Below are 25,965 nucleotides of genomic sequence, written 5' to 3' on the forward strand. Positions count from 1 at the left end.
CACCACCCCTATCCAATTCTAGAGTGTTTTCATCTGAAAAAGAAACCCAGACCTGTCAGCACTCACTCTCTTTTCCCTCCAACCCCTTCCTGGCTCTAGGCAACTACTTGTCTTTCTGTCACTATAGATTTGTGTATATTCTGGACATTTTGTATAGGTTCATACGGTGTGTGGTCTTTTGTGATTGGCATCTTTCCCCCAGCACCACGTTTCTGAGGCGCATCTGTGTCTTAGCAGGTGTGGGTACTTCGTCCTTTGCGGCTGAGCACTGTTCCACTGCACAGAGAGACCACATTTTGTTCACCCATTCTTCCACTGATGACCATCCGGGTTGTTTCCTTTTGTAGACAATGCTGCTGTGAACATTCATGTACAAGCTCTTGCGTGGACATATGTTTTCGTTTCTCTTCGGTCCACACACCTGAGCATGGAACTGCTGGGTCATAGGGTCATTCTATGCTTAACCTTTTGAGGAACCGTACACTGTTTTCCAAAATGATGGGATCATTACTTTTCCTTTCTTCTTTTATTGTGCTAAAACATACATTACATAAAATGTACAATTTGATCATTTTTATTTATTTATTTATTTTACATTTATTTTTACATACATTTATTTATTTATTTATTTATTCATTCATTCATTCATTCATTTATCCATTCATTCAAGATTTTATTTCTTCATTTGAGGGAGAGTAAGAAAGAGCACGAGACAGGGGGAGGCGGAGGCAGAGGCAGAGAGAGAAGAAGGCCCCTGCTGAGCAGGGACCCCCCATGTGGGACTCCATCCCAGGACCCTGAGATAATGAGCTGAGCCGAAGGCAGGTGCCCAACCAACTGAGCCTCCCAGGCACCCCCAATTTGATCATTTTTAGATGTGCAATTCATTGTCATTAAGTACATTCAGAAGCTTTCTGGGGCCTGCCCAGTTCCTCCTCTGCCCTTGGGTCTAGAATTTGAAGACAAGGCCTCTGTAGACCAGCTGCTCTTTCGAGTACCAGGGCAGGGTCCCCACTAGGCCTGTGTCCCTCTTATTCTAGCACTTTCATCATCCTCCCTTTGTTCCTCCTCCTTTCCCCCCCCCCCTCCTCTTGCTAATTCAGCTTCTACTCCCTCTTTCTCTTCTTTTACTTCCTGAATAAAAATATTCCTTCTTTTACTACCTGAATAAAAATATTCCTCCTGTCATCTTGTCACCTGTCTATACTGCCAAATAATCTTCTTCCGAGTTCCTGCCATGGACGTAGACCATGTGGCAATTGCTTTTGAGAAGGAGTAGGATGGTCAAGTGACAGTAGCAGTTCAGGGGTGGGTTCAGTTTTGTGGGTGGAATGTTCCCAGGGCCTTGAGTGACAGTGGCCCCCATTGCTGTGCAGCAGCCAGTATAGGTGACGAGAATGCCACCAAAGAGAGGAATCAGAAAGCATCAGGAGCGTGGTCCCCAGGCCAGGAGCTGTCTGATCAGGGTGGGCATGCCAACGAGCCAGGGGTGTCCCGGTGGGGACCAGCCTGGTCTGGTCAGGCAATAGTCCCCAGGGGCTCCCAACCCCACTGGCCTTCTTGGGGTGTGGACTATGGATGGGCATAAATAAGAACTGGAATGTTTTCCAGAAAAGAATGTGGGGGCAGGAGTACAGTAGGGAGGAGGTAAGGCTCACAGACCTCCAGATCAGAGAAACCCATTGGGTAGAGGGTGTCCACATCTCTGCTTCTACAGCTTACCTACTTCTGTCAGTCTCTTTTCTAAGAAATGGGGTTGTGGGGTCAGGAAGAGAGGGGATTCCCTCCCCAGGAGGAAGTCCAGGACACTGACCCAGTCCTAGGCAAGGGCAGGCTGTGGCAAAAGGGTAAATAAGGGCACAGAGATTTGGGTCCAGCTCGCTTATGACCAGAGAGAAATAGGAAACCAGGAGCTCAGACACCATGGAAATCTTGTGCTTCCCTCAAGAACCACCTACACCCCCAGGCTCAACCAGGTGAGCCAGAAGGAACTAAGTTCTGACAAATGGACCTCCATACAAAGGCTAAAAGCCATGGCAGCCATGTTCTGGATTCAAGAATAGCAATGATATGGTGAAGAGCGTTCAGCTGGAGAAGGGGTTAAGGCAGAGCTGCTTAAGACAGTTGCTGATGCTTCATTTTGTTTCTAGGCTCAGTGATTTAGTGTTTCTTTATCCTCTCAGCCCAGATAAATATCCTCTTTTGACTTTCTTGTGTTTTCCTGTGTGAAAAAATTTGAACCGCGATGGGTATAGACGCTATCCTCCTGCTTCCCCACCCCTGCACGCCCCCACCCCCCGACCCCCACCCCCCACCCCTGTCACCAAGCAAATGCTAAGGAGGAGCCAAGGATGCTTCTCCCGGCTGTTCCAGCTCTGCTTCTCCACATGCAAGGATAGGGAGAGGGGACCTGCGCCTCCAGGCTGAGGTCTGAGTGAGGGTCTCTGCTACTGTGGCCACCTGCCAACCAATGAGTGCTGTGATGGGGCTCCCCACTGGGGTCAGAGGGAACAATTTGAGACACTCTAAAGAAGTATGTGCACAGGAACTCTCAGGAAAAGCCCCAACACAGCCTTGTTGGTAGGCCTTACTGGGGACACACTCTTCCCAGCCACAAGAAAAAGAGCATCCAGACCCTGAGGAATGTAGCCCAGAGAGATCCAAAGGGTCAGAGCAGCAAAATTGTAGGGGGCACCTGGTTAGTGGGAAAGAATGTGGGCCCTTCTAAGGACTGTTGGACCTACAGATCCCACTGAAAGAACCTCATACACACACACACATACACTATCCATATGAGCAGGCCTCCTAGTAGCACCCACTTTGTGTCCCCATTCTAGCACTTGGCCCATGGCTGATGGTCAGCCATGTTTGCTCCACTCAGGATCTGCAGCTTCTGTAGAATTCTTCTTCTTCCTCCCCATATCTGGATTCTGTGAAGGGAAATTGATTATAAGGCTTTTTTATCCATGGCATGTTTCTCATACTCTTTGACCTATGTCCATGGGCCAGAATATGATGGGTGGGGGCCTCCCCCTTTCTTAAGGATCCTCAAACAGAGTGAGGTTTCAGCCTTTCCTGCTTCCTCCATTGAAATGGAGCCAGGATGGTGGAGACTACCATAGATGAGCTAATTTCCATCTGTTGCCTCACATCAACCTTGAGAAGCAGATATTATTATTCCCATTTTACAAATGAGAAAACTAAGAGTCAGAAGGATTAGGTATCTTGTCCCCAGGTCATCTGGCTAGTAAGCATGCGGCTGGGATTGAACCTAGGTCTTTGTGCAGTTATATCTGACTGCTTTCTCCTATGCCACTGCTCTTCTTCACTGCCTAGCAGGACTGGTGAAAGAATTCAACAAGGCGATGCTTGAGTGGCATCATTGAACTTGGCACCTGACCCATGGTAAGTGACCCTCTAAGAGCAAAATCAACACTCAATGGACCAAAGCAGAAATATGCACAGTTGCCTTAAAGCAAAAGCTCTCAACCTTGACTGTGTATTAAATCATTGGTGGAACTTGTAAAACTCTACATACCTAGGCTGTACCTCAGACCAATAAAATCAGGACCTCTGGGGGTGAGGCTCAGATATTAGCAGCTTTTAAATCCCGCCCACACCCTCCCCCCTGGTAATTCTAACATGCATCCAAGGTTGAGAAAACCCTGGGACTGTAGTTCAGTTTCAAGACTGCCAGAGGAGGCTTGATACCGAAATATATACAGAAAATGTGTCTTAGATATATAACGTATTCATCAGAAGGCACAGAAAAGGAGCATTACAGAGTCTGTCCTGGCAGGACAATCTGAGCATCTCTAGAACAGAGGACCTGGCCTAAGGCTGGGTATATCCAGCCCTGGAAGTACATTAGCCACTTGGAGGATGGAGGCACAAGAAACTGTCAAACCTATCTCACGAGCAACTGCTGATTCTGACTCATAGCTCCTTGGGCCAGCTTCCCACCTTGGTCATGGGAAGAAAATGGGCAAATCAATTATATCTCTTGTGTAAATGAACTAATTGGTAGTCTGATAAAAATTGGCTTTTGCTTTGACAGCCACTGTAAATGAAGATTAGCCTGCAGGTGTTACTTTCATAAATTTAGATCTTCCCTGAAAGATGATCCCCCTTGGTGATCTGATGAATCTGGTTTCTGATTTAGGTCCTTCCCTTGCACTATGGCAAATTCACCAAGGAACCGTCATGGAGTGACTTGAAGACATCAGCCAGACTCTTGTGCCACAACCCACCCAGCCTTGCCTGGACTTCATATCTAACTTCTAGAGCAGAAACTCGCTGTAAGCAAATCCCTATCTTTCTTCCCCTACAGTTTTTCCTTGGCCAACTGATCCTTATAAATCTTCAGAACTCCTTGGGGTCGCCTGGGTGGCTCAGTCACTAAGTGTCTGACTCGATTTTGGCTCAGGTCATGATCTCAGGGTCATGAGACTGAGCCCCACGTCGGGCTCTGCACTAGGTGTGGAGTGTGCTTAAGATTCTCCCTCTCCCTCTCCCTCTGTCCCTCCACCCTCACTTGCAAGCACCTGCTCTCTCTCTCTCCATCCCTCTCTAAAAAAATAAATGTGTAAGCAAATCTTCAGAGCTCCTTACTCCCTGCCAGACATATGAGGTCATTCACAAACTGGTTTCAGCACTCCTGCCATCCTGATGTCCAGCACTCCAGATGCCCCAACCACATATCCTTCCCCAGTCCATTCCTATCCACTCACACCTCTACCCGTGCACACCCCCCACTTCCTTCTTCTGGTTCCTCCCTCTTCCCCCTTCCTCCCTTCTTCCTTCACTTATTCATCCTCTAAAACCCAACTCAAGTAACACCTCCTGAGCAAATCTAGTTGCTTTGTTCTCCCTGTTTCCTTGGTACTTTGGACAGAACCCTACAAAAGAGGTTCACCTACTGAATTCTAGTTCATTATCTATGCAGATCCTCCCTTCGCTTCCCACGCAAGAGACTGAGCCCATGTCCTGTTGGCCTCACTGTCCTGGTGCCTAGGATGGTGTCATGCCCATTAGGGGTGCTTAAATATATCTGTTGAAATCTGAACAATAACTCTTGTTATATCCAAGTAATTCTCTGTCTTGTAAAAATCCATTTCATATCCAATTTTTCCTTTTTGACTACCTCAAAAGGGATGATATAAGAAAGCCCAAAGATTCCAGGTGAAAAATCAGCCTGACTATACAGGTTAAATCAGGACATGGGGCCAAAGGGCGACACTGACACGCCAAGCCCGAGCATTCCCTCTCCAGATGAGACTGGCATTGCTGGAACCAACAATTCAGCAAAGGTCACAGGAAGGGGGGAGATGGGATGGAAGGGTTTCTGAGCAGGTGGACACTGTCAGATCTCTAAATCTGTACCCCATGCTGGGCTTTTCCTGAAACAGATGGGAGAAGCCCAGAGCCTGGGATAGATCCAAAGAAGCATGGGGTGAGAGAGTTAGAGGGAGATTCCCAAATGCTGTAGAATTTGGCATGCATGTGGGAGAGGGTGTTTGTGAGGCAGCAACTCAATGAGTTCATGTTTTCCTCATTCTGCAACGTGGTGTAGTGTTCATAGTCTGCCTTCTAGAGCCATATTGCTAGCCTTTGGATCTGGCAAATGTCACACTTTGGGCAACGTATTTAATTTCTCTGCACCTCACTTTCCACACCTGTAAGATAGGGACAGTAATAAAATCCACCTTGGAATTTTTACGATGATTAAATGAGTTAATCCATGTGATTTTCCAAAACCAGTTCTTGACATATAGTAAATGCTCAATGAATACAAGACAGTATTTAATAGTTTATTAACCAGGATCTGCAGGGCATTTCTGTTACTGTGTAACAAACCACCTTGAAGCTTAATGACTTAAAACAACAAACAATTTTATTTTCTCATTATTCCATGGGTCAACTACCTGGGCTGGGCTCAGAGGGGAAGTTCTTCTGCTGGAGTCACCCAGGATTACTCACATAGCCGCAGATATCTGGCAGAGGGACTGGACGTGGATGGTCTCAGATGGTGTCACTCACATGTCTGGTGGCTGGGGCTAGCTGTCAGGTCACATGTTACAGCAAAGAGTCTCAGCAGATCAGCCTTGACTTCTTTCCTTTGTGGCCCAGGTTTCCAACTACAGCCCAAAAAGGACAAGCTCTAGTGAGTGAATGCTTTCCAAGCCTCTATTTGCATCACATTTCCTAATGTCCCATGGGCCAAAGCACAAGATCAAGCTCAGATTCAAAGGATGGAGATGTAAACTTCACATCTTGATAGGAAGACCGGCGAAGTCAAAATGCAAGAGGGCATGTGTCAGTGATGGAAAGAACCATCACAGCCACCTACACAGGCTACTATGCTGACATTAGATATACAAGCAGAGCTCAGTTCTGAAGGCTGGAAGGGATGCTTTCATGGCCCTCGGAGCTCAGGTTAGCAGGAAAAGAGTTGAGACATATGCAAAACAAATGCAATGCGAGGTTTGAACATGATAAGTGCCCCAAGATAGGAACAGTTAAGTGCTAGGGAAACTCAAGTCAGTGTGATCCTTTCCAGCTGAGAAGGGGTGAGCATTAGTGGGTTGGGAAGGCTTTATTAGCTTTCCCTTGAACGTGGTTAGAATCTGGACACATGGGGATGGGAAAAAATGCATTCTGGTGGAGGGAAGAGCAAATCTAGGAAAACCAAGGTGCATCTGGGAAATCCAAACCCAACTGCTATACAACTAGAGTTGGGTCCATAAAGGAGAGATTGGAAACACGAGGCTAGAAAAATAACCTGGGGTCTGATTGTGAGCAAGCTTGAATTTGAACTTCATTCTGAAGGCGATGAAGAGCCACTGAATATTTTTCAGGTGACAAGCGAGAAGAACTGTATTTTAAGAAGGCTCTTTTGCAAGTAGTCGATCAGGTGGCTTGGGCTGGGAGCAAGAAGTAGAGTAAGAGATCATTAGGTAAGGGAGTGACTAGCAGGTCTAGGCAGAGAGACTGACAGGGAGCAGTCAGAGTAGAATATATACGTTCAGAGCCCAATGCCGTGGCATCAAGGATGACTCAAAAGTTGCCAGGTTCAGTGCCCGGAGGATGGCAGAAGAAGAGATGTGTATACAGAACAAGAAAGTCTGGAGGAGGAACAGGTCTGGAAGGAACTCATGAATTTGGGACTGTATGGGACATCCAGGTGGTGTCCAAGCAGAGTCCAGCATCATGCCAGGGGAGGAAGAAGAAGAGAAAGGAAAGGAGAGCTTTCTGGAGCAACACTGGACACAAAGAGAGTGAACATTTCAAGGTAGCTGTCAGAAGTGTCAGATGTGGCCAAAAGATCAAGGAAGGAGAAGGAGGAGAAAAGGCCAACTAGCAGATTTGACAATGAGCCGGTCACAGTGACTTCCCAGTAGAGCAGAGGAGACTGAGCTTGCATGGGGCTGAGGAGGGAGCAACAGGCTTCCTGGCTTTCTGGAATTCAAGGCTGGAGAGATCCCCTGGACGTATTTGACCTCAGGACCACCCTCCTTCCACCTCAAGTCTACTAAAGTGAAAGAAATCTTTAAAATCCTAAAAATAAAACAAATACCGTCTTTCCCTTTCATCCTAGAGGAGGGAGGGACGCAAGACTCTCCCTGCCTTTCTCTGTCTCCTGCCTGCTGGCCAGAGATCCGGCCCTGTCAGGACTCGTGTCCAGGGAGACAGGCGTTGGCGGGACAGCCGGCTGTTTACTTCCTAGCAGAGCCCTGCTGTGTTTTCATAGCTCAGAATAGTTCCTTGGCCCTCTGCAGGCCTGGGGGGCGGGGAGACCTCACTGTTTGTTTTCAGGACAATTCCAGGCCTCACCTCTTCCTCTTTCTCTGCATTGTGGTCCTCATTTGGGAATTCTCAGAGGGGGTAAGGTGCGGGCTAAGAGGGTCCAAGACTACTGATTTCCTAATTATCTCCCCCCAGCCGGGCTCCGGAAGAGGGAAGGAGTAATAACCGGCTGTGCAACACGGTGTTTGGGTTGGGAAGAAAATGCTGCGGCCATTAAGAAAGAGTTGATTAAAAGACTGCAGGGCACAGCTGGGGGAGAGAATGATGCGGGGCACCGAAGAGGGGGAGGGGACGGCCCCCTCCTCCAGTTTAGATCCAGGCTGGCTGCCAGCCTCTATGTGTGTGTGGGGGGGTGCCTCCCCTCCACTGAACACCCTTGAGAGCTGTCTGGACTCCTGGCACCCCGCAGGCCTTGGGGTGCTGCCTGTGGCAGCGCTGGTGTCTAGAAGGTGCCCAGAGGTGGGAGGAAGAAGTGGCTTCACTGAATATGCCTTTGAACTCTGAATTTTTAAAAACTATATGACTGTGTTGCTTTTTTTTTTTTTTTTTTTTTAAATAATCTCTACACCCAGTGGAAAGCTCAAACTCACCTCCTGGAGATCAAGAGTCTCCCCCTCCACCAATGGAGCCAGCCAGGTGCCCCGTGACTATATTACTTTCGAAAATATTTTAGTTGGGGCTCCTGGGTGGCTTAGCAGTTGAGCACCTGCCTTGGGCTCAGGTTGTGATCCCAGAGGTCCTGGGATGGAGTCCTGCATCAGGCTCCCCATGGGGAGCCTGCTTCTCCCTCTGCCTATGTCTCTGCCTCTCTCTGTGTCTCTCATGAGTAAATAAATAAAATCTTAAAAAATATGTTTTAGTTAAAAAGATATTAATCCATTTGTCTTTTCCTTCTAGCAATAATGAATCATTGACTTCTGTTAAGTCATTAAAAATCAGGCACCACTTCACTAGAGCTATTTTCAAGGAAGCTCCAGAGACTCAGGTATGTTAACCCAGAATGCAGGGTGATAGTCACCAAGTCTTATTTAACTGTTGACAAAAGTAAAACCCAGACAACTGTAGAGACTCAGCCAAGGTCACACAGCTCTTTAATCTTCCTTTGCAACCTTTTATTTTCCTTTTAAATTCTAGTGATAGTAGTGGAAGAGAGACCATCTCCTGGGCTACCCCCACCCCCACCCTGCTGGAGGCCCAACAGTGTTTCTGAGAATCTCCTAAGGAAAACCAAAAGTCTCCTTCTGCCCCACACTCACCTCTACCCAGCAGCCCCCAGCTCACTCCACCTCCCAGCAGGCTGAGCTCTGGCTGCATAGGACTTCGTTTCCCTCTTCCCTCCCCTTCTTTCCTCTGTCCCAATTCTTTCAAAGAATTTCAAAGAATCCATGAGAAGAAGCAAGGAGGGCTGGCAGGTTGGGGCTGGATCCTTAGCTTGAGTCACATTTCCTGTCTGTCCTCAGACAGCCCATCTTTGCCTCTGAGGTACAAACCAGAATAAAGGGGAAAATGAGCTTTCTGCAAATAGTTCTGACCACTATTAGAGACTTTGTTCCCTTGCCTCTGCCTTTGCAGTGCACCATCAACGAAGATTAACTCCGGGCAGGAAGGATCTAATTAGGGGCAAGAATATGTCCCAAGGGCCTGCATGATTTGGCACTGCCAAAGGGTCAATGAAGAGTGGAAAAATTGTCTACCATCTGGTGGTGAGGGGGCTGCTTGACCATTTGTGGAAACAGGATGTTCTCTGGAGGGAACAAGAGCTTCTCTGGGGAGGATGGTTAAGGAAGATGCGGGAAGGCAAAGGATGGTCTGTCTATGCCTCCAGAAGGTTCTCAAGATTGATCTGATGTTGGTAGAAGGCAGACCCTGGAGTGGCAGGAGGAAGGCAGTGAGTGGGGAGTTAACTGTTTACGATGAAGCAAATGCCCTCCAGTATTTTTCTGTGGACAAAATGTCCAGCCCATCCTGAGACATGGACCATGCTCCCCCCACCTGGTCAATAGATGCACAGTCCAAGGTCCCAAAGCTGAACTTTCTCACCATGCCAGAGATAAGTCAGCCATTTTCACCCACTAACAATGATTAACCCACCTCTCCCTCCACCTGCTTTTCCCAACATATTTTCATAAAGTTTGAATTGGGTCACTCACTGAAAAAGGTGACAAGAGTCAATCTGCCCAGTGTCTACTGTCTACCCCTAAACACCTTACCCCCATTGGTCACTTGGTAGGAAAAAAAAAAAGAAAACAAAGACATTTTATTAATTTTTTAAAAGATTTTATTTATTTATTTATTTATTTGACAGAGAGAGAGCACAAGCAGGGGGAGCAGGAGGCAGAGGCAGAGGGAGAAGCAGACTCCATGCCAAACAGGGACCCCAATGAGGGGGCTCGATCCCAGGACCCTGGGATCATGACCTGAGCTGAAGGCAGATGCTTAACTGACTGAGCCACCCAGGTGCCCCCAAAACAAAGACAATTTTTTATTTTTTTATTTTTATTTTTTTTCAGAGACATTTTTTAAAAATACAACTGTATCTTATGCAGTTTGAGCTGTCATCCTTCAGAGAAGTCTACCCTGCTCAAGGCCCTGGATGGAAGCTGGGTTTCACAGCTCTGCTACCGTGTGCAGACAGGACCCTCTCTAGTGATGACAGCTGAGTTAGGCAAAGGCAGTTCCTTCCTCAACAGAACCCAGAGCCCCCACAAGAATAGAGGACTTGGATGCAGGTGAAGTCCGCCTTTCTTTTTGGTAAGAAATTTTTGGCTCCCTTTCCTCTTTACTTTCCTGTCGGCAAATAAACTTGTTCGAGTGAGTGAGTCAATCTTGTTCTTGGAGAAGAAGGTGCCAGGACACTGGAACCAGCTGTGCTTATTTAAAAACAGACTAGACTGTACTTTCTGGCCTCTTTCCTTCGTGTTCTTCCCAAACCAAGATCCCTAAGCCTTTGAGTTTCTGTTTGTGGAGAAAGTGCCTGAGGAGTGCCCGGCTAGTGTACCTGTCAAAAAAGGGGGGGCCTCTATAATTTTCCATCGTCATTGCTTCCCAGATTCAGCTGGTCATTTTCCCAGAGGGCGTTAGTAAGTCTTGAGTCATCTCTACTGAGGACAAAATAATAAGAACTCATTTATATTTGTACACATGGATTCAGCTTTAATTTAAGGATCCTCCAGTTGATGTAGCTGTTAAATGCCTGGCCTCTCTGCCCCACTTATATTGTCAAGGTCCCTGAGAACACAGGGATTTAACTTTGAATCTTCAGAGAGCCAGGTGAGGCGCTTGGCTCAGGCAATGTTTGTTGAGTTAAACTAGAGAACTTCTTGAAAAGAAAGATGACAGGAGTTAGGGGAAATGATGGAGCCCTGCCTCTAGAAGACAGGTCTCTAGGTGAGTGGATCCTCACCCAAATCTCTAGCAACTCACATACTCTGTCCACAGTATTCACCTCAAATATCCTCAAATCTTTTGAGAATCTGAGAACTCTACAATTTCTCTTCAGTCAGCTTTCTACCAGGCTCAGGTATCTTTAGGGCCTCATTCTTTCTGCACATGATAAAAATTTACTGGAGGTGGCAGGAAGGAGCTGGAAAGTGGAAGGTAAGAACTAGCAAATGGTCTCATGATGTACACAATTGCTCTGACCAAGATGGTCCCCCTTCCTGGAGGGCAACCTGCCAGAAGGCTGCCAGTATGCCCAGAATGGGTTATCAACTCCATCATGACTCGTTATCAGCACAAGCATTCTCTCTGTGGTTCTTCCAGAAGATAGGGCTCTCGACTGGCTCCCCATCTGTTGAGCACATGATAGAACCCTACCCGACTCAGAGGCTCTGGCTCCTAGCAGCCCCATAGAGACCCAGACAGTGGCCTTTGAATACTTTGTCAGGGGATATGCCCAATTCACCCTTGACTCACCTCAGACCATAAAAACTCCAGTCCCCAGAGATCACCCCAATAGTTACTCAATACTTTCGAGGAAAGCTTATCTGAGTAGAAGGAAGGGACCATCTTTTCTGATGGGGTTTCCTGCCTGAGGCCTCGCAGTCCTGACAATGCAGAACACCCCCTCCACAACCCTGCTAAGTATGTGCCTCACCTGCAGCACCCTCACAGCCTCCGCCACCTCCATTACCTGCTCTCTAGGCTAGAGGTACCCGTATAGGGTTGCTTGGACCAGCAGAGCCAATGTGGTCAAGGGCAGTTGGAGTCTGTTTGAGCTGGGTGGGAGCCCAGGGGAGGTGGGGTGAGACTCCAGATCATACCTCCTGGATGACGTTGTAATCATTTCCAGCATGGAATGTTGTCAACCTTTGCTACCTGCTTGTTAGTTCTGAGTTTCTTTTCTTTGTCCCCGATCCACCCCTTACAAGGCAATATGGACTTAACCCATGGGAAATCCAAGCAGGTTTTTTTTTTAATTTTTATTTATTTATGATAGTCACACACACAGAGAGAAGAGGCAGAGACATAGGCAGAGGGAGAAGCAGGCCCCATGCACCGGGAGCCCGACGTGGGATTCGTTCCCGGGTCTCCAGGATCGCGCCCTGGGCCAAAGGCAGGCGCTAAACCGCTGCGCCACCCAGGGATCCCTCCAAGCAGGTTTTAAAAAAACTTTATTCCCACTAGCTCTAATCTTTGAAAATGTCAATCCATTACCTGAGTCAGCCCCCTGCTCCCTTCAGAGCTCTAGGAGTGTGTGAACCTTGATCTCAGAGTCGTGAGTTCGAGCCCAACATTGGGTGTAGAGATTACTTAATAAATAAATATTTTTAAAAATATACATCCCGGGATGCCTGGGATCCCGGGATGTGTGTATATATATATATATATATATATATATATATATATATATATATATAATCTTACAGCTGTCAGAATGGTTAAAGTCAAAAAGACAAGAAATAACAAATGTTGGCGAGCATGTGGTGAAGAAGGAACTCTCAAGCACTGTTGGTGAGAATGTAAATTAGTGCAGCCACCGTGGAAAACATTATGAAGCTTCCTCAAAAATTTAAAAATAGAAACACCATACCACCCAGTAATTCCACTACTGGACATTTGCCCAAATGAAACAAAAACAGTAGTTCAAAAAGATATGTTCATTCCTATGTTTATTGCAGCTTTATTTACAATAGCTAAGATATGGAAGCAAACCAACTATCTAACGATAGAGAAATGAATAAGAAGATATACACACACACACACAGACACATAGAGGAATATTACTCAGCCACAGAGAAGGATGAGATCTTGTCATTTGTCACAACACAGATGGACCTAGAGGGTACTATGCTAAGTGAAATAAGACAGAGAAAGACAAATATCATATGGTTTCACTTATATGTAGGGTCTTAAAAGCAAAACAAATGAGTAAACAAACACAAAAAGCAGACTCAAACCAAACAAATGAGTAAACAAACACAAAAAGCAGACTCAAAAATTTGAAGAACAAATTGATACTTGCCCAAGAGGAGGAGCAGTGAGAGGATGGGGAAAATGGGTGAAGGGGAACGGGAGATACAGGCTTCCAGACCTCATGGAATGAGTAAGTCACTGGAATGAAAGGTACAGCACAGGGAATATAGTCAATGGTATTGTAACAGTGTTGTACAGTGACAGGTGGTAGCTATACTGTGGTGAACAAAGCATAATGCACTGAGATGTTGAATAACTATGTTGTACACCTGAAACTAATGTTAGATTAGTTTCATTATGTAACATCAGTTTCAGCTACATTCTAATACACTTTAAAATAATACAGTAGTCCTTTCCAGAGTCCCCAGTCACCAATTTGCTAGTTTTATTATTTAGAACCACATATTCATTACATTGTTTTTGCATGAACACACATTCATTCTACTGCTTAAACTTATGTGTTAAAACCCCAAAGGTCCTAACTTGGAGGACATTGCATGAATTAATCAGTGCATTCAAAGATGATTACTTCCTGGCCCTAAAATATATAGAATCAACACTAAGAAGAAGGTTTGATCTCCCAAACCAGAGGCACTTCACAGACACTATGCAGTTAATAATAGACCAGCAAGGTGATGGTTCCCAGTACAATAGAACTTAGCGAATATATTTTCTTGACATTTTATTTATGAGAGACACACAGAGAGAGGCAGAGACACAGGTAGAAGGAGAAGCAGGCTCCCTGAAGGGAGCCTGATGCAGGACTCAATCCCAGGACCCTGAGATCACAACCTGAGCCAAAGGTAGATGTTCATTCACTGAGCCATGCAGGTGCCCCGAACTTAGCATATTTTAAAAGTAATATGTTTAAAACATGCTCACTAGGGTACCAAGACTTTTCTTTGTCCTCAAATAAGTGCACTTGCAGACAGAAAATCAGGGTCTTTGCAAGAACCATGGCAGATTTAGACTCTGTCCTATGTCTCCGGCCCAGTTTCGGAGCCAGGAGGGCAGCCCTTGCACTATCAAGTAGCATGCCAAAGTTAATCATTGGCCCTGCCAAGTACATGGCAGATCAGGCTGTTTTTGTGTGCCTGTTTTTCTATTTTACGTAAATCACCCTGAACATGTTTGCATCAACCTCCTGGTGATGTACCTTTGATCAATAGATTTTAGACAAAAGTGGTTTTTGAGTCCAAAGATCAGGGCTGGGTTGACCTGCAGACTGGATACAGAGTGTATAAAAACAGGGGCAAGGCGCAGGCTGATAGCAGAGCAATCTCCACCAAGTCTGTAATAGCTGCAAAGGCTCAGCTGTAGGCTGCCTGAGGAGCCAGGGAGTAAGGATGGAGAAAGGAATGGATGTGCTCCATGACTTTGGAATCCAGTCAACGCACTACCTCCAGGTGAATTACCAGGACTCTCAGGATTGGTTCATCTTGGTGTCAGTGATTGCAGACCTCAGGAATGCCTTCTATGTCCTCTTTCCCATCTGGTTCCATCTGCGTGAAGCTGTGGGCATCAAACTTCTCTGGGTAGCTGTGATTGGAGACTGGCTCAACCTCGTCTTTAAGTGGTGAGTAAGAGCCAGACAGAGAGGAGATCGGCAAGGGAAGAGGCTGGTATTCTCTCTGGAAATGTCTGTCCATCGGAAATTGCCTTCTCCGTGCTAGTCGGGAAGCCACAGGTTACTCCCCTCCTGACTCTGGATCATCTACCTAAAGAGGGAAGACAGCGAAAATCTTGTTGATGAATTGAAGATACAGGCAAGGCTATTTCATATGGATGGAAGGCCAGCCGGACTTAGTGAAAAGTCTAAAGTATATAGGCTATAAGCAAAAAGCACAGTTGTATTACTTTGAAGCAGAATAGGTAACATAAAGATAGGTGTATGAAAGATGATGTATGAAAACAAGAAACAAGTATATAATTTAAAAACCCACTGCATGGAGAAAGGAGAAGTAACCCAAAGAACTGGGCTCTAACCCTTGTTCGGCCACCTACCAGCTGTATGTCCTGGGAAAGTCAAAGCAACTCTCTGAGTTTCTGTCTTACAATCTGTAAACTTAAATTATCCTTGGGAGCTTAATAATAATTCTAGTTAACATTTATTGAACATTTAGTAGGTACTAGGCCATGTGCCAAGTGCTTTTCTGTGAGGTAGTTACTACTGTATTATAGATGAAGAGACAGAGCCATTAAGATAAGGGACCAGAACTAGATCCACATGGTGTTCAAAGGCAGAGGCAGCATTTTAAGGCCAGACAGGCTAGTTTCAGAGGCAAAGCTCTTAAGGATTATGCTGTATTCATTGCTGACAAATTGACTTTTTCAGGGAGTAGGAGGAAGCCAAATTTTAATGTTTGTCAATTTCTCTGGTGTATATATTCCTATTGGGGCCACTTTTGATGGGTCAAGCTTGCAAAAATCCTGAATATTTTACAATTGTCAGCCAATACCATATGATTCTAGCTCATTAGTGGCTTGGCCTCTATTTCCTCATCTAGAAAATAAAGAGCTTGGGCCAGCTAAAACCTTTACCATCCCTAAACTATCTATGTCTACTGTCAAGTGATTCTGAAGACCCTTCTAGCTCTAATATTCTTTGGCCATAAACAATAACATCCTTTAGTGTCCAAAAGAAAAAGAAATTGTCTTGGGTTGAGAGGCTCAAGGCATATCGATGTGGTTCTGAAACCTCTATTGAAAAATCTACTAATTTTCGTCTGTAATGTCCCCTATTCAACAGCATGACCCTAAAAATTAAACAGATAAAGTGTATTTTAAACATCTGATCTCAGTTGAAGAACCATGGACTTTCTCTGAGTTGGCGCAGGTCAGAGTTAGTGGCTGTCTGATTTCGGTGAAAAATCACTATTTCACCCCTGGAGGGACTGACCCTTGACACCTGTTTCCACAACAAAAACGTATCTAGTACTTTTAAAGGGAAGTCTGAGTTACCCTGCTCCAAGGCAGAGAGGATACAAAGTGAGTGCCAGAAGCTATCTATGTCCCTACACAGAGCAATTCCTGCAGCAAAGAGGCCATATCTCCTGATGGTGCCTGTCCCTGGGGCTAGGGCATATTCTCTGATGTCAGAAGATACCCAAGACTCTCTGAGACCTGAAGAAAGAGTATAGGGACCTGGCAGGATTTACAAGTCCAAGTTGCAAACTGTAGTTCTGTATGCGTCCTTCCAGGACAAATTCTTACTGAGGTTTTAAAAAAAAGTCACATAGCTTCCATTGATATGTATTTTTTTAAGATTTTATTTATTTATTCATTAGAGACACACAGAGAGAAGCAGACAGAGGCAGAGGGAAAAGCAGGCTTCTCGTAGGGAGCCCGATGTGGGACTCCATTCCAGGACCCCGGGATCATGTCCCAAGCTGAAGGCAGATGCTCAACCGCTGAGCCACTCAGGTGTCCCCATTAATATGGATTTTTAGGATCTTGGGTTTATTTCTGTTTCAATAAATAATACATCAAAATGGTTCAGAATTCAAAAGTTATATAAAGGATGTACCAGAAAAAGTCTCCCTCCCTTACTGCTCTCCAGCCATCCAGTTCCTCTTCTTGGAGGCAGCCAAAGCTAACAGTTTTCTGTTTAGGATCACATGAATCTTCTCCTCAAATGACTCTCTCGTCTCAGAAGTGTGGGCTTCAGACAAAACGGTTCTTTCAGGGAAGGTGGGTGGGGGAACAGGGTAACTGGGTGATGGGCATTAAGGAGGGCATGTGATGTGATGAACACTGAGTGTTATACTATATATTGGCAAATGGAATTTAAATAATTTTTTAAAGGGGTTCTTTCAGTAACTCCAGATACTGGTTCTGCTTTTTTACAGGATTCTGTTTGGACAGCGTCCATACTGGTGGGTCATGGACACCGACTACTATAGCAACACCTCTGTGCCACTGATAAAGCAATTTCCAGTTACATGTGAAACTGGACCAGGTGAGAGTCCCAGCCCCTGAGACAGAAGCTGGGTGGACCTGGTTCACTGTAGCCACCTATCAGCATTCATTGTAGACAAAGCTGTCTTTGAGGGGACATGAGGAGAGCCACTCCTTCAAGCTTTAATCATGGTCTTCAATTGGGTACAACTCTTTTTTTTTTTTAAAGATTTTATTTATTTACTCATGAGAGACACACAGAGAGGCAGAGACACAGGCAGAGGGAGAAGCAGGCTCCATGCAGGAAGCCCGACGTGGGACTCGATCCTGGGTCTCCAGGATCACACCCTCAGACCCAGAATCACAACCTGAGCCAAAGGCAGATGCTCAACCGCTAAACCACCCAGGTGTCCCGGGTACAACTCCATTTAATTTAATTCAAGAAGGTCTCCCTGAATAACACGTTACTGCTATTTTAGAAATCTGCCAATATTTCCAGAACCTAAATTGCTAATCCAGAGAGACAAGGGTACTGTTCTGGGCAAAGGACCTAAGAGAGTAACTGTACTATGGCCCTTTGTCCTTGGAGAGAAAGCAGTAGAAGCCTAAGCCCTTGGCTATCCTTCCCTGAGGCCTGGACAAGTAGCTGTGCAATCAAATGATAGATTTCCCTTCTTAGTAGACACTGGAATATCCAACACCTTCACTCACCCTTAAGTCTCATGCTGGCATCCCTTCCTCAGGGACCCTAACCTTGACTCCCAAACTAGGGCATGGCCCTTAGCTATTTGTTCTCACAAACAATTTGTTCACTTTAGAGGATATTTGTTCATTCAGATGTTATTTATTGAGCACCTACTCTGTGCCAGACACTGTTCTAGGTACTTGGAGTACCTTAGTGAATAAAACAGACAAAGATTCCTGCCCTTGTGCAGCTGAAATTTGAATGGTGTGTGTATGCACATGCACACACAATATACAAAATCATAATACACAAGTAAAATATATAGGATATCAGAAGACATTAATGAAGATGAAGAAGAGAAAGAAGAATAGAAAGAGGAAAGGAGGGGGAAGGAACAGAGAAGGAGGAGGGGGGAGGGGGAGGAGGAAGAAGAAGAAAAGGAGAAAAGTAAAGGCAAGGCTTTATCTATGACATTCCCTGGAAAGCAGATTCAGATTAGATTAGCACACAGGAGCTCATACTCCACATGCATTGCTCCTGTCTGCAACAGGAGCATGCAGGAGCAACGCATGTGGAAGGAAGGAACAGTAGCCAACTGGGCAGGAGAAGTCTAACTCAGATTTGGTCTCAACCATTCCTACAGGGGAGTTCTGAAACTGGGGACGGCCTTTCAGAGTTTGCCCTGAATCGAGTCAGGAGAATCAGGCCCTTATGCCCCAATATAGAGCGGTGATTGGGTGTAGGCTGCCCCTGGGGAGATGGTAACCCTGATCAAAATGGCTCTGTTTAGTCCAGGGCAATGCTCAGAGAGGGATGAGAGCTGAGGGCCATCCATGACCACATTCTCAACAGCTGGAAAAATAAGTTCCTCAGTCTAGAAGGGAATCTGGGTGGCATATCTCAAGACCTTCTATCTTTCAGGATAGAATGATCAGGAAGTATTGGTTGAAGTATTAAGTAAGATGGTCAGGGTAGGACTCCCTGAGAAGGAGAGGTTTGAGCAAAAACTTGAAGGAGCCAAGGAAGTTAGCAAGTAAATTTCTGGTAGAAAATATTTCTGGCCAGAAAGATCAATAGCACAAAGACTCTGAGGTGGAAGTATGTTTAAAGGAGAGGAATGAGGCCAGTAAGACTGGAAAAGAGTGAGTAGCAAGAGTGGAGGAAGTGATGGAGGCCAGATTGATTTGCAGTTACACACTCAGTATCCTGATTCTTGGTGTAGTTTCTAGACTGTATTTAACTATAAGAGCTGGGGCCTTCTCTGGTTTTACTTGCCACTGTATACACACACACACATACACACTCCAGAGCCTATTACAGTTCTGGTCAGGTGGTAGGAGCCCAATAGATATTTGTTTAATAAATGACTAAATGGATAAATAGATGGATGGCAGGATGGGTGGATGGGTGGATGAAAGGATGGAAATATGGGTGGTGGATGGACAGACGGATGGATGGATACAGGACAACCCCTAGAAGTGTCCCAGATGGAGACTTTTCACCTTTAGTTCATCCATTAATCTCTTCCTCACCCTTTAGGGAGTCCCTCTGGTCATGCCATGGGTACAGCAGGTGTATACTACGTGATGGTCACATCCACCCTTTCTATCTTTCGGGGGAGAAAAAGGCCAACCTACAGATTTCGGTAAGAATCAGCACTGGGGTGTGGGCGGTGGAGGGCAGGAGGTGACTTTCTCTGCACCTGACACACCACTTGCTCTTCCTCACATTCCCCACAGCTAGCCCACCCCCTCTTGGGTTGGTACTGAGCAGAGTTGTGGCATCTCTGCTGAGGGCAAACGTTAGAGTCACAGAATGTCAGGGCTGGAATGGACCTATGAGTGCAACCCCTCACTTTACAGATAAGGAAACAAGGCCTGACACGGGAAAGGAACTTTCCATGATCAGATAATGTAGTACTGGCAGGGTTTCAATAAAATCCCATTTCTAGACCAACCAAAGAATCGCCTTGTCCAGGTTACAAAAAAAGAAACATAAGATGTTCCTACTACAGAGAATTTCTGTGCATGCAGCCACTGTGCCAATCCTTAAAATTATACACATATAAAATCAGGAGGTTAACCTTCACATGTGCAAGGATTCACCAAGTGACACGGTCATCTCTGAGCTTTTGTGTATGGGTTTCAGTTTACAAAAATGCCACTGACTGCACCTAAGTTTGTCAGACTCAAGCATTCCCTCCAGGGCTGTTCTTGCTAAAGGATGTGTGTCTGGGTTCTGTTATGACTGCCTCTTCTGTTGCAGGTGCTTGAATATCCTTCTGTGGTTGGGATTCTGGGCCGTGCAGCTGAACGTCTGTCTGTCCCGAATCTACCTTGCTGCTCATTTCCCCCATCAGGTTGTTGCTGGAGTCCTGTCAGGTATCAGCTGCTCTGGCTCTCTCCCTTCCTCCTCTCCTATCCCATGTCTCCCTAACTGGAATGAAAATCCCAGCATTCCAGTCATGTTCTGGATGTAATCGATGCTGTTAGCTCTTCAGAGGGTTGAAAGTTAAGGGTGGGTGAAACTATTCATTTCTACAGGAGTCCCCACATCGACACAATTAAATATGTTTCAGAAAAGTTGCAATACATCAAGTTAACTTACCCAATTGAATTATCTTGAAATTTCCTTACTTTCATATTTCTTATTTCTTACTGGTCTTCAGTTGGAAATCACCCCTAGCTTAGGTTGTTTTTTTTTTTTTTTTAAAGATAGATTTATTTATTTATTTATTTATTTATTTATTTATTTATTTATTGTGGGTGGAGGAGCAGAGGGAGAGGGAAAATGAATCTGACTCCACGCTGAGTGTGAAGCCAGGTATCGGGCTCAATCTCAGGACCCTGACATCATGACCTGAGCTGAAATCAGGAGTTGAATGCTTAACTGACTGAGCCACCTAGGCACCACAGCCCTTAGTTTAGTTTTAAGGGAATCTACCAAATTTGACAAATTAACAGTGTCCTAGAAAAACTCTTTACTTGGGTAAAGAGGGTAAAATTAATTTGGGTAAAATTAATTTGCAGACTTACAGTTCGTCTTTCTTATAGGTTCAGAATTTTGTTTTGTTTTGTTTAATATTTTATTTATTTATTTGAGAGACAGTACGAGCAGTGGGGAGAGGCTGAGGGAGAAGGAGAAGCAGACTCCCTTCTGGGCAGGGAGATGACATGGGATTCAATCCCAGGATCCTGAGATCCTGACCTGAGTCAAAGGCAGACGCTCAACAGACTGAGCCACCCAGGCGCCCCTAGGTTCAGAATTTTGAATAAGTTGATACCTAAACAATGCAGGGGTTAGGAGCATTGACCCCTACTTCATGCACTCGAAAATCCACATTTAACTTTGATTTCCCCAAAACTTAACTACTTATAGCCCACTGTTGACTGTAAGCCTTACTGATTATAATAATAGTCAATTAACACACGTTTTGTATATGTATTATATCCTGTGTTCTTACAATACAGCAAGTGAGAGAAAAGAAAATGTTATTAAGGGATGCCTGGGTGGCTCAGCGGTTAAGCGGCTGCCTTCCGGCTCAGGGCATGATGCTGGAGTCCTGGAGATCGAGTCCCACATCGGGCTCCCTGCATGGAGCCTGCTTCTCCCTCTGCCTATGCCTCTGTTTCTCTCTCTCTCTCTCTCTCTCTCTCTCTCTCTGTGTCTCTCATGAATAAATAAAATCTTTAAAAAAATGTTATTAAGAAAATCAGTAGGGGTGTACCGCCTGGGTGGCTCAGTTTGTTAAGCATCTGCTTCAGTTCAGGGCATGATCTCAGGGTCCTGGGATCAAGCCCTGCATCAGGCTCCCTGGTCTGCAAAGCATCTGGCCTTCCCTTTCCCTCTGCCCCACTGCTTGTGCTCTCTCTCACTCTTCTGTCTCCCTTTCTCTCTCTTTTAAATAAATAAATAAATAAATAAATAAATAAATAAATAAATCCTTTAAAAAAAATCAGCAGGAACAGGAGCACCTCGGTGGTTCAGTCTGTTGGGCAGCTGCCTTCAGCTCAGGTCATGATCTTGGGGTCCCAGGATCAAGCCGCATGTGGGGCTCCCTGCTCAGTGGGGAGTCTGCTTCTCCCTGCGCTCTCCCCCCTTCTCATGCTGGCTCGCACTCTCTGTCTCTCAAATAAATAAATACATTTTTTTAAAAAAAAGATTTTATTTATTTATTCATGATAGAGAGAGAGAGAGAGGCAGAGACACAGGCAGAAGGGAGAAGCAGGCCCCATGCCCGGAGCCTGACAGGGCACTCGATCCCAGGACTCCAGGATCGCGCCCTGGGCCAAAGGCAGGCGCCAAACCACTGAGCCACCCAGGGATCCCCAAATAAAATCTTTTTAAAAAAAAGATCAGCAGGATGAGAAATACATTTACAATGCTCTATATATTTATCAAAAAAATCTGCATATAAGTGGACCCTCCTACTTCAAATCCATGTTGTTCAAAAGTCAACTATACTTGTATTTTCTTAGATCCCATTTAGAAGGGGCGGAAAAGACTTAGGTTAAGTATTAGAAACTTTACTTTGTGGGAGGTACTGGAATATAAGATCTTAGGGAACTTGTAGAATTCTCCCCCTAGAGATGGGTAAGAGCAGAACATGGCAGCATTACAAGAAGTGTGTTGAATACAAGGGAGGTAATGGTTTCATGACAACCACAAAATAATGCAGCATTTACCACTGGGTGCCATGTTTGAGGAAGAACCCAGAAGCCATGTTACATGAAAGACCTGAGAATGTTTAGGTTAGAGATGAGACTGTCTTCAGATGTGTTTTATAAAAAGGCTGTAGCTTTACAACTTAACTCCTACAGAAATAACGAAGACCAACAGATGGCATTAGAGGGGGACACATTTCAGCTTAGCACAAGGAAGAATTTTTTATAATCAAATCCATTCAAACATGAAATGGGCTGCCCGAGTGGGAGTGAGCTCTCTACCTCTGCAAGTATTCAAGTAGAAACATGAGGACCCCCGACAGAAAACATGCATGCAATGGGAGAATGTATGTGACATGACTCTTCCATCTGAAAGAGTGTATGACTAAGGACAGATTGGAGTCACATAGGAGAATAAACCAGGTGACTCTCTAATCTAGCATCTGTGATTTAATGCCACAATGGCAGGATGGACCATATGTCACCTATTGCTCCAAACACTCCCCACCTCTGCGGCTGAAGGTCCAGAGTCTTCCCTATTGCTCACAGTCATTCTTTCTTCCACGCAGGCATTGCTGTTGCTGAAACTTTCCGCCACATCCAGAGCATCTACAATGCCAGCCTCAAGAAATATTTTCTCATTACTTTCTTCCTGTTCAGTTTTGCCATTGGATTTTACCTGCTGCTCAAGGGGCTGGGTGTGGACCTCCTGTGGACACTGGAAAAAGCCAGGAGATGGTGTGAGCGGCCAGAATGGGTTCACATTGACACCACACCCTTTGCCAGCCTTCTCAAGAATGTGGGGACCCTCTTTGGCCTGGGGGTGGCTCTCAACTCCAGCATGTACAGGGAAAGCTGCAAGGGCAAGCTTAGCAAGTGGTTCCCATTCCGCCTCAGCTGCATTGTGGTCTCTCTCATCCTCCTGCACCTCTTTGACTCTTTGAAACCCCCATCCCAAACTGAGCTGATCTTCTACACCTTGTCCTTCTGCAAGAGTGCAGCAGTGCCCCTGGCATCTGTCAGCCTCATCCCCTACTGCCTTGCCCGGGTCCTTGACCAGCCGGACAAGAAGTCTTTGTAAGGCATGTGGAGTCTTCAGTATTCAAGCCAATGACTGTGCCAACCATCGAGGTGGCTAGGGTCTTGTGCCAGCCCATTTTGAGGCCAGAGGTGCTAGAGTCAGCTCAGGTAACCCCTTCCTCCTTTGCAATTCTAATTGTATTGGGTGGGGTGTTTGTTTTTTTGTTTTTGGTATTTTTTGTTTTTTTTTTTTAAAAAAAAGCTAATAAGGCTAGTTGAGAAAGCCTTATCTGTTAGTTGGGGTGTTCTGGATTTTTTTTTCCCCTGAAGACTTACTTGCTCTTCTTTTAGATACACAAAAGCAAGGCTTCCAGGTAGGGCCAGCTCACAATCCCAGGCTGGGGATCTCAGCTCAGGATTTTCTACCTGTCCCCATCCTTACAAGAAAAGGGAAAGGAGCAGTGGATTTGACAGAGAAAGAAGAATGGATTAAGAAAGACTTCTTCGTATCCTGCATTTCATGCAAATTATGTTACACAAAATCTAAATCACTTTGATTATATTTGAATTTTTAGGTAAGGGACTCTCAATAGTGGGGGACCAACTTAAAGCATAACTAATAGGTAGTTAATGGGGTAATTCTGCTTCTTCTATGTTTCTACTATATATCCATGGTCTTTGCATTTACCAGGATTTCTGAATGGTTGCAATGACCTATATTTGTGCTGGGTCAGAGCATTCAGATATAGTCAGCTTCTCTATCACACTACATCTTCCTTCTTGTCAGCCTAGCTCTGCTTTCCCTAGAACTTTCCACTGGCTCTACATCCTGCTGGACACAGAGATGCCTAAAGGCAGCTCTAGGGTAGTGCTTTTGTATGGTTTAGTCAAGCTCTGAAATCTTGGGCAAAAAGGTGAGGAGAGAGCAAGGAGAGGAAAGGAAGGATTCCTCTCTCCAGAAGGTCACTCCAATGTTACTTTTGATTCCTAGAGGGTAAATATGACTCCTTTCTCTATCCCAAGCCAACCAAGAGTGCTCTTGGAGGAAAAGCCAGCTCTTCCTTGCCTGTTGTCAAGTCTCAGCTGATTTGCAGAATATGTCTTTTAAAAATGTTTAAGCCTATTTATTTGAGAGTCCTTGTTTTTGCTACTAATTATATAGTTCACATATAATACCATTCACACCAACCATCGTGGTCATAACATCTTTGAAAAGAAAAATATATATGTGCAGTATTTTATTAAAACAACATTTTATTTAAGAATGAAGTCTTGCTGATTACTGTATTTTAGATGCAATGAGATCTGAAGGTTCTAATTCTGGCCCAGCTAAATTTCTAGCTCTTTTTCTATTTCCCTAAACAAATAATTTAGTCTCTGTGTACCTATGTTTTCCCTTTGGAGAAAGAAGTCTTGGGCTGGCCAGGAGTACCAGTGGAGCTGGGGGACCCACAAAGTGTCCACAGGGGCACAAGTAGAGTTGAGTGCATCAACACAGGCACAATATCATTGGCCAAGGTTGAACATTAGTTACCAGACCACAGGTTGGCATGAGTTACTCTAAGGGATCAAGCTACAACTTAAAGGCAAACAATCAGGGTCATTACCAAAGTAAGCAATCAGGGAATGTAAGTCATAGCAGCAGAAAAAGACTGGGTAGACTCTGGAATCCAGGAACCCGGCATCAGCAAGGTTTGAGGTTATGGTTAAAGAAAGTCTCAACAGAGCAAGTCATAGCAGCAAGGAATGCTCACGGGAATTATTGAAGTTTTCTCCCCAAATGATCTATTTTATTCTGGGTGCTGGGCACCACCCCCAAAGGCCTGGACACATCAGCCTAACCCTGCATCTACTGAGGATGAAATCTGCTCACTCACTTCAGAACTTTGGAATGTGTATATTCAGGAAAATTGAGTCTTCCTACTGGATTTGTTTTCTTCAGGGGGCACAAGGCCCCTCGGAGACCTTAATGGTCTTACCAGTGGAGAAGGGACATGATCATGTTCTGTCTAAACTGAACTCGTTGCTCAGGCCTGGCCCCCATCCTTGATGATTTATCAGGGAGCAAGTCCAGGTTCCTTGCAATAGGATTCTGGCAGAAAGTGAATACTGCCCCTGCCCCCAGCAGTTGGTGAGGTTGATAAGGACACATAATAGATAAAATTACAGAGTACTTATGTGCCAGGCTCTGTTCTATGCATTTTATTTGTTTCTACAATTAATTCACTTAATTCTCCCAACATCTCTGTGAGGTGGGGGCTATAGCTTATCCACACATCACATATAAATAAAAACAGAGAGGGTGGGTATCCTGCCCAGGATGGTGAAGTGAGTTTGACACCAAGCAGGCTGACTCCAGAGTCCACACTCCACCCTGTAGTCCCCTCACACCAAAGGGCGCCAATAAGACTGGTGGGTATTTCTGGTTGGCTCAATCAGTGGAGCCTGTGACTCTTGATCTCAGCGTCCTGAGTTCAA

General features: G+C 45.2%; 1 protein-coding gene and 1 long non-coding RNA gene across 2 annotated transcripts; both read left to right on the forward strand.

Moving 5' to 3' along the window:
• The first annotated feature begins 3,691 nt into the window (after positions 1-3,691).
• On the forward strand, positions 3,692-10,842 carry LOC121473566. Its single transcript, XR_005983175.1, has 3 exons — positions 3,692-4,298; positions 8,704-8,791; positions 10,317-10,842. It is a non-coding gene; the product is annotated as an uncharacterized LOC121473566 (long non-coding RNA).
• A 3,632-nt stretch (positions 10,843-14,474) lies between these two features.
• Positions 14,475-24,749, forward strand: G6PC1 (glucose-6-phosphatase catalytic subunit 1). The gene is made up of 5 exons (XM_041726462.1): positions 14,475-14,797; positions 17,070-17,179; positions 19,343-19,448; positions 20,069-20,184; positions 23,037-24,749. Exons 1-5 carry the CDS (start codon positions 14,568-14,570, stop codon positions 23,546-23,548), a joined length of 1,074 nt encoding a protein of 357 aa, XP_041582396.1. The 5' UTR covers positions 14,475-14,567; the 3' UTR covers positions 23,549-24,749.
• Positions 24,750-25,965: the final 1,216 nt, after the last annotated feature.

This window comes from Vulpes lagopus, chromosome 12 (assembly GCF_018345385.1).
Source record: "Vulpes lagopus strain Blue_001 chromosome 12, ASM1834538v1, whole genome shotgun sequence".
Taxonomy (NCBI): Eukaryota; Metazoa; Chordata; class Mammalia; order Carnivora; family Canidae; genus Vulpes; species Vulpes lagopus.

Excerpts from the sequence above, each read along its gene's own strand:
- G6PC1 (XM_041726462.1), top strand. The coding sequence starts at position 14,568 with ATGGAGAAAGGAATGGATGTGCTCCATGACTTTGGAATCCAGTCAACG. Across the intron at positions 19,449-20,068 it reads AGGCCAACCTACAGATTTCG|GTGCTTGAATATCCTTCTGT; the intron begins GTAAGAATCAGC and ends CTTCTGTTGCAG. Across the intron at positions 20,185-23,036 it reads TGTTGCTGGAGTCCTGTCAG|GCATTGCTGTTGCTGAAACT; the intron begins GTATCAGCTGCT and ends TCTTCCACGCAG.